General features: G+C 35.4%; 1 protein-coding gene across 4 annotated transcripts in view; it reads right to left on the bottom strand.

Moving 5' to 3' along the window:
• The window catches only part of LRBA (LPS responsive beige-like anchor protein), a 623,871-nt gene that overhangs the window by 28,095 nt on the left and 580,972 nt on the right, over positions 1-14,804 (bottom strand). For all 4 annotated transcript variants that reach the window (XM_072975847.1, XM_072975846.1, XM_072975849.1 and 1 more), the window contains 3 exons: positions 14,304-14,366; positions 6,493-6,648; positions 465-632 (listed from right to left, as the gene is read on the bottom strand). In XM_072975847.1, coding sequence (XP_072831948.1) covers positions 465-632; positions 6,493-6,648; positions 14,304-14,366 — 387 coding nt within the window. The remainder of the gene's footprint in view (positions 1-464; positions 633-6,492; positions 6,649-14,303; positions 14,367-14,804) is intronic.

Below are 14,804 nucleotides of genomic sequence, written 5' to 3'. Positions count from 1 at the left end.
CTCCATATTGGCCTTTTATGACCTGCTTTATCTTTTAATATGTAAATGAAAGCATATTTTTTTATAAAGACTAGTTTGTTTCCATGAAATTATTTTTCTTTTGCTCTTTTAAAATATGAATTCAATAAACAAGATAATATGTGATTGCTCTTTTACGTTCTTATTGTTCGTGAATGAAACACCTCTCTCTTATGTGGTGACAGCCATTTCCAATGAAGAACTAGCATTTTCAGATCATAAGAATAACCTACAACATGAAAAATGAGATTTCATGCTTGAATCTTAATTATCAATGGCCACCAAATGTTAATAACAAGGCTATCTAGACCTTTCCTAAATTACAACTATGAAATTAAAACTACTTGATAATCAGTTTCACTTTCACCATGATGAAATAGGTAACTTCACTGCAAAATGTTATACGTCACTTGTAAAAGTTTACTTATAAAATAAATTGTACTTACTGCCTGGGTTATCTCCAATCCCACTGCTTTTTCCATTCCAGTACCAGAGCAGAAGGGTTGCATCACGTGACCCTGAGAGAATGTAGCAATTTCCCCCGATATATGACTCAGAACGAGTGAGGCAAGTGACGACATCCCAATGGCCAAATACCACTTGGATCAATTTTCCTGAAAGACAAAATAATTTTCTTTAAAACTGCTATTAAAAAAATTGAAAAAACTCCCAGGGACCATTTAACTTATAGGATAAGGAAGTTGTGTTAACTCACATTCTGATAATTCAGGTTTTATAATAAAATTTGATCCAGTCCAACCTAGAAGTTTTCTTTGAATAGTTAACAACAACAAAAAAATCAACTGAACAGTGATAACAACTTTCTTGAAAGACATATGTTAAAACTATGTCAACTAATAGTATTATTATACATGGCTACTATAAATTACAAATGAATCATGTCTACTGATTAAAGCAGGCCCAGGAGAATCCTTATTTGGAACCATTTCAACAATCTCTTAAGTTACTCTATATGATTCAAAACAAAGCAAAACTTAGTTGCCTTTCTGCAAGTACTCTGTAATTCAGACTTCACTAACACAAACTGGCCTCTGAATTAGTAAAGACTTAGTGTATTTCTCCTTCTCTTCTTTGAACTGATCGATACGAGGGCAGTCTAAGCCACTTTGGAGAGCTTCTGTTTTTCAAATCAGGATTCCGTGAACTCAATTTTGATAAAAAGGCTAATATAGTGTGACTGCAATTTGAGCCAGGTGATTCTTTCTTTGTTTTAATTGAATGATGAAAATTCCTGGGGAGGGGAGAGGATGATGAAATTAAGATTTTCGCAGTTTAACAGTAAAGAATGAGGGTGGGAAGGGGGAGTTTCCCAGTGAACTTCCTATGTATCTGGGATGTTAAACACAGGACGAACTGCTCACATAACGGTGTCAGAAAAAACATAAAGCTCCCACTTTTTTGATTCTTTGTTAAATCAGATATGGTGCTTATAATATACACAAACTTGTCCAGAGAATTAAGTATCTATAGCTGCCCTTCCATTCTATCCCTAGAGTTTCTAGCTAACATTTTTCTTTGCACTGTCTAGAGATACTACAAATGAATGTCATAGAATGTCTACCTGTAATATTCAGCATGAGCTTTTTTTACAATAAGTGTTTCAGTGAGGTCATAAAGAAACACAATTCAAATGTTCCAGATAAAAGACCACTGAGCTGAAAAAAAAATTAGTATGCCTAAAAAAAGTTTACAGTTTAACTTGGAACACATCATAGCCTATTCTAAATATTAAGGTTTTAATAATAAAGTACTAGTATCTATGCGTATCTAACTTTTCAAGATAATAATAAATATAACTAAAAGTATTTCCATTAATTTTGTTAAATTCTTGATTTTAATAAACCCAAAGCTTATTATAAAGTCTGCAATTTTAGAAATAAAATAGTGAGAAACACTTTATCTAAATCAGATGGAAAGTCAGTGTTTTCTCTTGCACACAGCCTATTAATAGTAACTTAGGATAAGATGCACATCAATCTCAAAGTGCAAAATTAATAAAGTACATTTTTTCCCCTATAAGTAAAGACTTTAGTCAAAGCAAGTGTTTTAACTGCTAAATGTTAAAAATGTTCACTTCCGAATTTCTTCAGCCTTTTAAATTAATACCAAAACATTTCATTTTAAAAATTAGCTTTTGTCAATAAAGAATATGGTAAGAAGAATTTAAGACTTTCTAGAAAAAAGAAAAGAAAAAGCAAATAAATATTTAAAATGTAATAATCTTCACATCACTTCCACCTTCTTATATGAAGAACAAAGTAAGAGGCTGAGTGGTAATATGAGTGGGATTGGATCAGAGGCAGGCCTTTCTAAAGGTAAGACAAAAGTTAGGGAGCTGAATGCGCTCTCATTATGAATGAGGAAACTGAAGGTTAAGTCAGTGAGTCTTAACCACTGAGAGAACTGAACACACCATCATGTGATTATGTTTTTGATTACAGAGTAGATACAGTGACTTCTGCCTCAGCCTACACTAAATGCTGAGAGCATGTAACTACAGGAGTGATTTAGGTAGGTTATTTAGAGCAGGCTTATTTCAGATTTGATACCCATCAATTCAGTGCATTGTAGGAGAGGGGATGAGCCAAATAACCACAACTAACTAGGTCCTAGAGATCCGTGGTGCAGAGGAAACCCAAATGCTCCAAGGCTGGCAAAACAGCAGCTGCTTGCTTGTTACCTTCCTTAATCTGCAACTAGTGAGAGCAAAGTGGAAATTTTTAGGTGAAAAGTGGGAGAGATTAAATCTAGTGTCAGGATTTCCCAGGACTCGTTTGTTAATTCCCATTAGGTAAGTCATCGCTCTGTGCCAACAATGTCAGTGTTATGAAGATGCATATTCAATCACTGTGGTTTCCTTTTGAATTAAAATTTCCTAGTGTTTCAATTTTTGCCCCTGAAAGTGATCACAATTATTTTTCATTCAACACACATTTACCGAACACCTACTAAGTGCTGAGCATTCAACTGCCTTACGTCTACATAGTGGTAACAGACGTGGCTCCTGCTCTCATAGTATATAGTTACCGTAGCAGGACAGACACATTCTGAACAGACACACACAGATATATAATTATGAATAGTGGTAAGTATTGCAGAAGAAAGGACAAGACAGGATCAGTGAGAATGAGAGAAAACAAACTCAGACTGGGCATCAGGGAAGATCGAAATGAGGGGGTGACATTTAAATATTTATATCTAAAGAGTTTCATATTTTAATACAAATTAACTTCGCCCTCTACAATTTATACTTTGGGCTCAACTCTGGAAAACATTATTTTTTTTTAAGTTTACTTTTTCCCCCTCTGGCAGCCTTCCTCTGCAATATTTGTTATTGCTATGAGGCCGAGGTTCACTCCTCCTAAATAAATCACGGTGTATAAATACTTGCTGCTCTTTTTGGTAAATTATTTTCTGATAATCTCTTAAGTGTTCCTCAACCTTTATTTTTTGTTTCCTTTAATACCGGTCCACCTCTCCACACACTAATATCAAATATTACCGCAAGCACTAGAATATCCTTTTTTTGACAGAACAAATTTTCTAGTTAATGTTTTATTTGACAGCTGTGCTACAAATAAAAAAAAAATTCAAGCTCAGGACTCTGCACCACTGAATCTAAAATGTGGCCTGAAAATAATTCCCACTGCCGAGGGAAGGTTTTATTGTTGCCTCTGCTGTTCTGGTTGTGTCCCGAAAACATGATTTATGTTTAAAGAATTTCCTGTTACAACCGTGTTTCTCCCTACTCCCACCTCCCCGCCCCGCCAAATCTAATAAGAGAAGGATTTTTTTTTGGCTTATGTGCCAAAATATAATTGAATTCAACACTTGTGATAGCTTTGGCATTATATATTATTGATCATACAATTTTTCCCTGCTTTTCTGCCAAACTTAGGAGAAAATATTGACTACTCCTATTATTATAACTCAAACATATTTACCTTAACAAATAATTTTAAATAAAACTAGCATCCGAGTTTGTATATGAGATATTAAGAAAGATACTAGGACTAGCATTTGAGATTTTTTTCCACAACTTTTCTGGCAAGTATAAATATTTTTAGTGTACATGCTAAGTCAGTCCTGCTGAAATGAAGTTTAAAATGAGGCTGCTGCTTATGAAAATGTTTCACACACACACACAAGTGCACGTGCACATTTTAAAACACAGTAAAGTAGAGGGCTTTTGAGAAGAGTGGAAGGAAAGTCATCTAGTTTATTAGGTCTAAAGTAAAATGGCAGATATACTAGAAGCCTAGTTTTTAAACAGCTAACACCTGTGTGAGATGACATGGTATAATCACAAAAATGTCACATCTGAAGTCAGAGGATCTAGCTCCAATGCTCAGTTCTAGTACCATTATCTATACAAATTTCAGCAAGTTACTTAACCTTCCTAAACCTCAGTTTCATCATCTGAAAAATGGGGCTAAGGACCTGTTCTGTCCATCTCACAGGATTACTGTGAGGCCAACATGATATCGTGTCAGCGAAAGAAGGAATTCTGTAAATTCTACAGAATGTGTGACTATCAGAATTATTTTAATTATTCATATTACATAAAAGCGAGGTTAGCTTTACTTTACAAATATTCACAGTCAATGTCTTTTAAAATGATATGAAATGTCAACAAACTCAAAAAGCCTCAAATGTCAAACCAAAGACTGACATAATATCTGATCTCTTTTTATGACATTCTAGGAAAGGCAAAATTATAGAGGTGAAGAATGTAGCAGGGGGAGGGCACAGCTCAGTGCTAGAGTGTGTGCTTAGCATGCACGAGGTCCTGGGTTCAATCCCCAGTACCTCCATTAAAATAAATGATAAATAAACCAAATTACCTACCCAAAACAAAAGAAACAACATACCAGTGGTTGTGAAGAGGCTGAGGTGAGGGAGAAGCTGAGTACAAATGGGCAGCACTTATTAAATTGTTAAAATAATTTTAATGTATAAAAAACAGTATGTAATCTAAAAGAATGTTTAAGAAAACCTTGTGAGAGGATGTAATAATCTAAATGTGAAAGTTTCTGCAAGAAGGGAGCACAATTTGAGGTCAAATAATGCTAAGGTTGTCTCTACCATAATGGTGTAAGAGAAGGTTCAATTTTAAATTGGATTATTAAATCAGAGAAAATTAATTACAATAATAAATGTATTTTAGGAAAACTCAGCAATCCCTATGGCATGTTTAAAAAATTCTGGAGGAGTTTTACATTCAGGAGTAATCAATCTCATAGACCTAGACATCTAGAAAAAGCCCAAGGAATCAGAAAGACTTGAAAACTGATGTTTTCTTTCTGGACCTACCTACAGAATAAAAATGCAGATTATAAGAAAAGTAGATCATCAATTCCATAAAATAAAAATTAAACAAGACCATGCATAAAAACAACTATTTTTCCCTACCTTCTGATTGCCAGGTTATAACACTATCATCAAAATACGCCTAACGCAAACTCCTTGAGTAACTGAGAACTGATTTTTCAATATACTATAGTTATTAAGGCAGGAGCATGGACACATTCACATATTTTATAGAGACTATTAATATGACTGAAGGATGAGTTGCTTTACAACATGTAATTAGAAGGGTCAATTTTTATAAATTTCCTATTCCCACAACATTTAATCAAGGTATTTGTAGATTTTTGCTTTAGTCGATCTACTTCCATAGTATCTATCCAGTTCTAATGCATTAATATCTAATTGTAATTGTTTTAAATATAAAACTACATATTTACTGTAAGTTTATAGCATCCTCTAACAGTTTCTAAAATACTTTAAAAGAGTCCATTAAATTTTTCATTTTCAATTTCTTATATGCAAATATTTTTATAAGCATTTACTGAACTGGATATCCTGTAATAATACTGATTCAAGTTTGGTTTGTCCCTTACAGAGATGTGTGCAAGTGAATATGTAGACTTAAACTTAAATTTTTTAACAAGCTCCCATCACCCATAAAATCAGTAGTCAGCTACTTTCCTTCATGATAGTATAGCTTTCAGCAAGATTCTGCGTAGAATTGGGTGGAAGCAAGATATGCACTCCCAAGAAATACACTTAATGAGAATTTCCAGTAAGAAAAAAATCTTTTGATAATACTAAAGTGGGGAAATACACCTACACTCCGTATGTACACTTGCTGTAAGATTATGCATATGGTATTTACATACCAGGATACGTTTTCAAAATGAATCATTCATTCTGTAAGTATGACGCTTGGGAGACAAACCTACACAAAACTGCCTCTTAAAAACATTCTCAAGTTAATTTATGAATGGACTATCGAGTAGATTATTACTTGAAGGGGGGAAAACTGTCTTTATTTTACAAAATTTTAGAATTCTGTAACTTTTGGCAGGAAGAAGAGGAGCAAGCAGTCTAAGTCTGTCCATGCTACCTGTCATAAACTTTAGTTCACTGATGAAGAAATGACGGGGTTACCTGTGTCTGTAGAATAGACGCGGAAACTCTTATCCCAGAAGCCGCAGATGAGAATGTAGCGGTTGTCCGAAGTGATGACAAAGCACTGGGAATGGACTTGAATACTTTGGTCTAAAAGGTCGGTGATTTGCCTCCTATGCATTCCTGTGTTGCTGGCTGTGAGAACAGAGGAAGGAACAAAAAAGCCTACTAAACCCACACATGCAAAGAAATCCTACAGTTTTTCACACTGGGGGTTGGGGATGAGGGAGGAGAGACAACACAATCCAGAATAATATTTGCTCTTTAATTTTAAATATAAAACCCAAGGAGGAAAACACACCCTGTTTTTGGAAGAATGTGACTAGCCAAACTCAGCAGCTCAGTGGGAAATCTTGCCTCGAGGAAAGAAACAATAATATCCTACGATTTTAAAATCCGTGGTACACAATTCTCAGAACATGCCATCTAGCTCTTGGGCAGGACCAAACTAGATTAGTATCTCCAGATTGCATCACAGTTAGGTTTGTGTTTCTGACAATCTCATTGTATCTATTGTCATGAGAATGGATTCATGTTGTGACAATCTATTACCTTTAACTTTTTGTCACAAGGAAGAGATAGTAGAATTTAAATGTCATATATTTGAAAAATTGTAGCATCTTGGACTACGTTGACTTTAACAGGTCTTTAACTAGATGTGAACTCCCGTTTCCCCCGTTTACAGCTGCACTTGCATGTAAGCAAAAGGGTAGAATGACAATTTATTAAAGATATTTGTAATTGAAAAAGTCAAAGCACAGCACACTGCCACTTTCTTCCTACTTCTGTAAGCAATAAAACAAGACAGTCTGGCAGTGTGTTTTCAAAGTGCTACAGAGCACCTGAGATGGGGTTTGTCACAGGCACGAGGTCAGACACAGAGCAACATCGTGCACATGTGAAGAGTAATAATCCTCTAGAAATACACTATCAAGTATGTCTTTATCAGCAAAGGAATTTTCACTGAGATGCTTGTTTTTGGCATTCTGAAGCCAACCAAAGAGAAAGCTTTATGTCTAGTGATCTGAGAGTTATTTCACCACCAACTTTCCAATACAAATAATGGTTCTTACATGGCTAGAGAAACTTGATGCCAACAGAAATCAGAACAAACAAAATAAATTTCTGCATCTGATTATTATGCTTTTTGTACCATAGTCTTCACTTTTTAGGGAAAAAATAATATAGATGCATTGTTTTTTTAACATTTTTTATTGATTTATAATCATTTTACAATGTGTCAAATTCCAGTGTTCAGCACAATTTTTCAGTCATTCATGGACATATACACACTCATTGTCACATTTTTTTCTCTGTGATTTATCATAACATTTTGTGTATATTTCCCTGTGCTATACAGAGTAATCTTGTTTATCTATTCTACTATTTTGAAATCCCAGTCTATCCCTTCCCACTCTCTATCCCCCTGGTAACCACAAGTCTGTATTCTCTGTCCATGAGTCTATTTCTGTCCTGTATTTATGCTTTGTTTTTGTTTGTTTGTTTGTTTTTTAGATTCCACATATGAGCGATCTCATATGGTATTTTTCTTTCTCTTTCTGGCTTACTTCACTTAGAATGACATTCTCTAGGAGCATCCATGTTGCTGCAAATGGCATTATGTTGTCGGTTTTTATGGCTGAGTAGTATTCCATTGTATAAATATACCACCTCTTCTTTATCCAGTCACCTGTTGATGGACATTTAGGCTGTTTCCATGTTTTGGCTATTGTAAATAGTGCTGCTGTGAACATTGGGGTACAGGTGTCATCCTGAAGTAGATTTCCTTCTGGATACAAGCCCAGGAGTGGGATTCCTGGGTCATATGGTAAGTCTATTCCTAGTCTTTTGAGGAATCTCCACACTGTTTTCCATAGTGGCTGCACCAAACTGCATTCCCACCAGCAGTGTAGGAGGGTTCCCCTTTCTCCACAGCCTCTCCAGCATTTGTCATTTTTGGATTTTTGAATGACGGCCATTCTGACTGGTGTGAGGTGATACCTCATTGTAGTTTTGATTTGCATTTCTCTGATAATTAGTGATATTGAACATTTTTTCACGTGCTTTTTGATCATTTGTATGTCTTCCTTGGAGAATTGCTTGTTTAGGTCTTCTGCCCATTTTTGGATTGGGTTGTTTATTTTTTTCTTATTGAGTGGTATGAGATGCTATATATTCTGGAGATCAAGCCTTTGTCGATTTCATTTGCAAAAATTTTCTCCCATTCCGTAGGTTTTCTTCTTGTTTTATTTCTGGTTTCCTTTGCTCTGCAGAAGCTTGTAAGTTTCATTAGGTCCCATTTGTTTATTCTTGCTTTTATTTCTTCTAGGAGAAAATTTTTGAAATGTATGTCAGATAATGTTTTGCCTATGTTTTCCTCTAGGAGGTTTATTGTATCTTGTCTTATGTTTAAGTCTTTAATCCATTTTGAGTTGATTTTTGTATATGCTGTAAGGGTGTGTTCTAGCTTCATTGTTTTACATGCTGCTGTCCAGTTTTCCCAACACCATTTGCTGAAGAGACTGTCTTTATTCCATTGTATATTCTTGCCTCCTTTGTCGAAGATGAGTTGACCAAAAGTTTGTGGGTTCATTTCTGGGCTCTCTATTCTGTTCCATTGGTCCATATGTCTGTTTTGGTACCAATACCATGCTGTCTTGATGACTGTAGCTCTATAGTATTGTCTGAAGTCTGGGAGAGTTATTCCTCCAGCCTCTTTCTTTCTCTTCAGTAATGCTTTGGCAATTCTAGGTCTTTGATGGTTCCATATAAATTTTATTATGATTTGTTCTAGTTCTGTGATATATGTCCTGGGTAATTGGATAGGGATTGCATTAAATCTGTAGATTGCCTTGGGCAGTGTGACCATTTTAACAATATTGATTCTTCCAATCCAAGAGCATGGAATATCTTTCCATTTTTTAAAGTCTTCTTTAATTTCCTTCATCAATGGTTTATAGTTTCCTGTGTATAATTCTTTCACCTCCTTGGTTAGATTTATTCCCAGATATTTTATTACTTTGGGTGCTATTTTAAAGGGGATTGTTTCTTTACTTTCTTTTTCTGTTGATTTATCGTTAGTGTAAAGAAAGGCAACTGATTTTTGAACATTAATTTTGTAACCTGCTACCTTGCTGAATTCTTCGATCAGCTCTAGTAGCTTTTTTGTGGACCTTTTAGGGTTTTCTATATATAGTAACATGTCGTCAGCATATAATGACACTTTTACCTCTTCTTTTCCAATTTGGATCCCTTTTATTTCTTTCTCTTGCCTGATTGCTGTGGCTAGGACTTCCAGGACTATGTTGAATAGGAGTGGTGATAGTGGGCATCCTTGTCTTGTCCCAGATTTTAGTGGGAAGCTTTTGAGTTTTTCACCGTTGAGAACTATGCTGGCTGTAGGTTTGTCATATATAGCTTTTATTATGTTGAGATATGTTCCCTCTATACCCACTTTGGCAAGAGGTTTTATCATAAATGGGTGTTGAATTTTATCAAATGCTTTTTCTGCATCGATTGAGATGATCATGTGGTTTTTGTCCTTTCTCTTGTTGATGTGATGTATTACACTGATTGATTTGCGTATGTTGAACCAGCCTTGTGTCCCTGGGATGAACCCCACTTGGTCATGATGTATAATCTTTTTTATGTGTTGTTGGATTCTATTTGCTAAAATTTTGGTGAGGATATTGGCGTCTATGTTCATCAGTGATATTGGCCTATAATTCTCTTTTTTTGTAGTGTCTTTGCCTGGTTTCAGTATCAGGGTGATAGTGGCTTCATAGAATGAGTTTGGGAGTATTCCCTCCTTTTCAATCGTCTGGAAGAGTTTACATGCATTGTTGATAAACATTTAAAATAGAAAAAGATCTCTCTTATATTCATTGTTATGTAATAATTAAGTTAATGTGGCCAATTCAGTAGAAGGCTCAGAAACTAATACAGAAGAAAAAAGTGTTTGAAATACTGTCCAGTGCTGTGCTGGAGTACAGAGAATAAAATATCCCCTGGCCTCACCGTATATACAGCACAGCAAACATATACATATTATATACATGTGAAATACTGTAAAATTTCGCTAGTGTCTGATTATACAACTTAACCATATAAGATTATTAAACCAGAGGCTTCATGTACTTTGGGGAGATTCATGGGCTAGAAAGTGAAATCAGTAGTAAAAAGGGTAGGAATCTGATTGGGGACCCCTTTCCCCCTCCTTCCTCACAACGGGAAGTTGTTGGCAGATGAAAAAAGTTTTTATGGGTATCACAGCGTATCACAGAGAGACAGCAGCATCTCACTGCAGGGAAGCTGTGTTACACAATTTAGCTTTTTTAATTCCAAGAAACCTAGCAATTAAAACCGAGTTATGTAGTATTTCCTAGACTGGTGACTACAGTGCTTCATTCCACATGAAAATTATAAAAATGTTTATTTTGTCAATGTTTATATGACTTTCGCTTCTGTGGTATAAACTTTCACTGGTCTTTTTTGGCATGATCTCTTGGGAGGACCTAATTTGACAGATCTGGGCATGGGCATCATTTTGAACGGAATGACCACAAAGTACCCATGGGTAAAGGCTGATGCCCCTTCAGTGTTCAGATGAACTATTTTCCAAACAAGTGCTTAGTTATAATTTAATATTGCAACCCCCAATCCATCCATCCATCCATCCATCCATCCCACCTAATCTATATAACCTATGTATCTCACAATGGCCTTTCCTTATCTCACTGTTTTCTCTAGTAAACCTCCTGAGATTTAGTACTGAAAGTATTTTCATTTGATGAAAATTAGGTATATTTGTCTAGATAAGCAGTCTCCAAACTGGGGCATGCACACCCGTAGAGGGGTGGATATAAGATTTCCCATGGGATACACAGGCACAGATGGTTTGAAGGGAATCAATTTCTAGTTCCTCAACTTTCATATGTTCTCTTGCCTGAAACAGATTTGCCTGAGAACTCTCCTGTGAGTTTTTCTTTCTCACCTCCCCCAATGCACACTCTTGTTCCACTAGACAGAATCTAACTATGGGGCTTTACCTCGGGGTATAAAAATCTCTTGAGAGCCAAATAAAGGGACAATTCAAGGTACTGATGTGATGCTAGAAAGGGAATGCCTAGGTATCAAAACGTTTTTCAGGGCAGGTGGTTTCCAATTCATTGCTTTCAATAAAATGGAAGGAGGATCTAATCATGTTGTCAATTGATAGATCATTAAAAATAAGTTCAGTGATAGATTGTTAAAATGATCTTTTAATGACAGCCTATAAAAATAATTCCTAATAATAGATCACTCAATGAATTTTGTCACATAACTCAGAAAGAGTTCAAAGATCTAAATGACATTGTTAAAACAAAACTCTTTCCCCATCTGTTTTCTTATGGAAGTAACATTTCTCAGAGCTTCCATTTATAAAAACAAAAAATTAGGATAGAACTGTTGATAAATTCTGTCTCATTCAGGAACAAATAATATATATCCATATATATGTGAGCTAATTCAGGGGGGGTGCCCCATCGACTTCATTAAAGCTATAGTTCCTATTTCTAATAAATTTGGTTTTTAATACTGCTTATTAAAATTTATAATTTATAAGTTTAATAAGTGTTTTAATAATATTTGTAATAACTCAATGCAGATCAATTTTTTAAGAGCTGAGCCTTATGGTCACAAGAAACTTCAACATTTAAATAAACATACATATTTTTATTGTTGAAAACAGTGTAATAGGGTAATCAATTTTCTGAAGTTAAAATTGAGTAGGGAAGGGAGAATGAAAATCTAAATTCAAGATGAGAAAGGAACAAAGAAAATTTCAAATGTTAAAAAGCTTTTTAAGGCATTTTTTAAAAACAGAAAATGTGGAGTACCAATTCACTTCAAATTTAGATACTACTAGATGTGTATTTAAAATTTTGTACACGATGCCAGAAATTATAACCTCTGCAACTATTTACACTTGTGATGATGTCACATTTAAACTTCCAAATGTCAACTTGACAAATGTGAGAAGGTACATGGTTTGAAACAATTATTTTAGGGGATGCAGGAGCGAACAGTCTGATGACCAATCATCTAGAGCATGGAAGAAAACCATGGCCCGCAGGACAGATCTGGCTTGTGCCTGGCTTGGTACATAAAGTTTTATTGGGGTGCAGCGACGCTCACTTGTTTACACAATGCCTGTGGCTGCTTTTGTGCTACAACAGCAGAGTTAAGTAATTGCGTCCCAAGACCCTCCGGCCCGCAAAGCCTAAAACATTGACTATCTGGCCTTTTACCAAAAAAGTTCACCCATACCTGGTCGAAGGGTTACAATTTCTGAATCCATTTAATTAAGATTTTATACTGTAGGATAGTCATTGTCAAGTTTTAAGACAAACAATGATTCTATATTTCAGAAATCATTCTTTAAGTGGCTTAGCAAAAGAGTTTTTTATTATTTTCCTGACTCTTAAAACTTTATCAAAGGGGGAATTTAATTTTTTAAAAATATATAGTAAGTCATATCTGTTCAATGCAAAACAAGATTTAGGAACCAGGGTGCTAATTATCTTTCATAGAGATAGTTACTGCTTAGATCTCTGCTTATATTTGAGGAAATGACAAATGACTTAGTTCTGAGCTTATATTTAGCTCATCTTGATAAATCTTCTGTAAATGGTGACCATTTTGCTCACTATTGAAATAATGGTATCAGAGACAAAAAAAGGTGACATGCACATAGGGAACACCTTCAGGTTTTTTTTTTTTTGAATATCTTGAATTTTAAAATACTAAATTAGCTTATTCATAAGCTTTATCTAAAAACTTAAAAATACTAACAGATTTATTTGTGCCAGGAAGATTTGACAAAATGGTAAGCCAGACATCCATGCCACTGGCATATCTCTACAGCTAGGCAGTTGAGTTTTTTATTCTAAAAGTTACTGAATAGCATCTTTAATACGAAGGCTCAACATTCTTAGTGGAGCCACATTTGAAATCCTCACTATAGGATGAAAAATGCTAAACTAGAGATTTCAACTAACCTACTGAAAGAACTTAACAGCAATTAAATCTAAGTTATCTGCTGCACATGCTCATTTCATCCCAATGGCTCTTTCTGGTCTCCTTTTTTTTTTTTTTCCTCCCTGAACAAATTTAACCTCCAATGGCAATTTATTGGGCTGTAGGACCCTAGGAAAATGAATACAAATATCTTAACATTGCCATTGGCTGGGCAATATATTTCAACTTTGAAACTGCTCTGCAATTGCACATTAATCCCCTCAGACTGAACGGATGGTCCAGGAAGAAAGGATTGATCTCCTTTAATGATGAAACCCTGGCACTACAGTTTTATTTCTCACAACACAGTGCTGCTAAGAACCCCACTGTTATTATGAAAATTTCCCTAGCAAAGGCGCTCCATCACATTACTGGTGCACCAATCCATCATAACGTGCCTCGCTCCTGCTCATCAACAAGTCTGAGTGATGAAAAGATCCAATATTATCCTGACAGTACTTCATGCGCATTCTCAATCACACATTATTACAGCATCCATATTAATTTTCAGTGACACGCGTCCTAGGCCTGTTCAAATTAGGCAAACCAACGAGGGGGAGTTGATGAAATACCAGCATAGCCACAGCTCATTGCATTCCAATTTGCATGCAAATGGTTTATCAGGAAAATTCCATTCCCAGCAACCAGCAAGTGAAAAACAACTGTAATCTACACTTCAGGGCCACCATACAGAGCTTAATGAATCGCAAAGAGAGAAGGAAGTGACAGACCTATGAGAGGATCGATTTCCACTGGCAGCTGGTATGGCTGGTCTGGTACAGCACCTTGATGAGCTGGAATTCACAAAAGATAAAAAAAAAAAAAAAAGCAAGCATTATTTCTCATATACTAGGCTACATTAAAATGCCTAAGTCAAATCTCATATAGAATTGTTTCCAACCCCCAAACTCTGTCTTGTATGGTTTTGTGAAATTGAAAGAAAAAAAAATCCAGGTGCTTTTGTGGCTAGCTTATTAAACATTTATTTTAGATTAGTGCTGTTCTGAACATGTGCCATCAGCAGTGGCTGCAGTCCTGGGCCATAAGCTATAGCAGATGCTTGACTGGCAACCTCTGATGCTGCAACAAAACAAAATTAAGTGGTAAAGCGCGCTGAAAACAAAATGTGACAACCATCTGCTGACTGTAGCAAATACTATTTTTTTGTTACTTCTTAAAAAGGCAGTTTTGAATGCTGCAGCACAAAGGAGCCACAAAAATGTCAATTTATG

The sequence above is a fragment of the Vicugna pacos genome, chromosome 2, assembly GCF_048564905.1.
Source record: "Vicugna pacos chromosome 2, VicPac4, whole genome shotgun sequence".
In the NCBI taxonomy this organism is placed as follows: domain Eukaryota; kingdom Metazoa; phylum Chordata; class Mammalia; order Artiodactyla; family Camelidae; genus Vicugna; species Vicugna pacos.
Note: the sequence above shows the minus strand (reverse complement) of the source record. Positions and strands in the feature narration are given on the sequence as shown.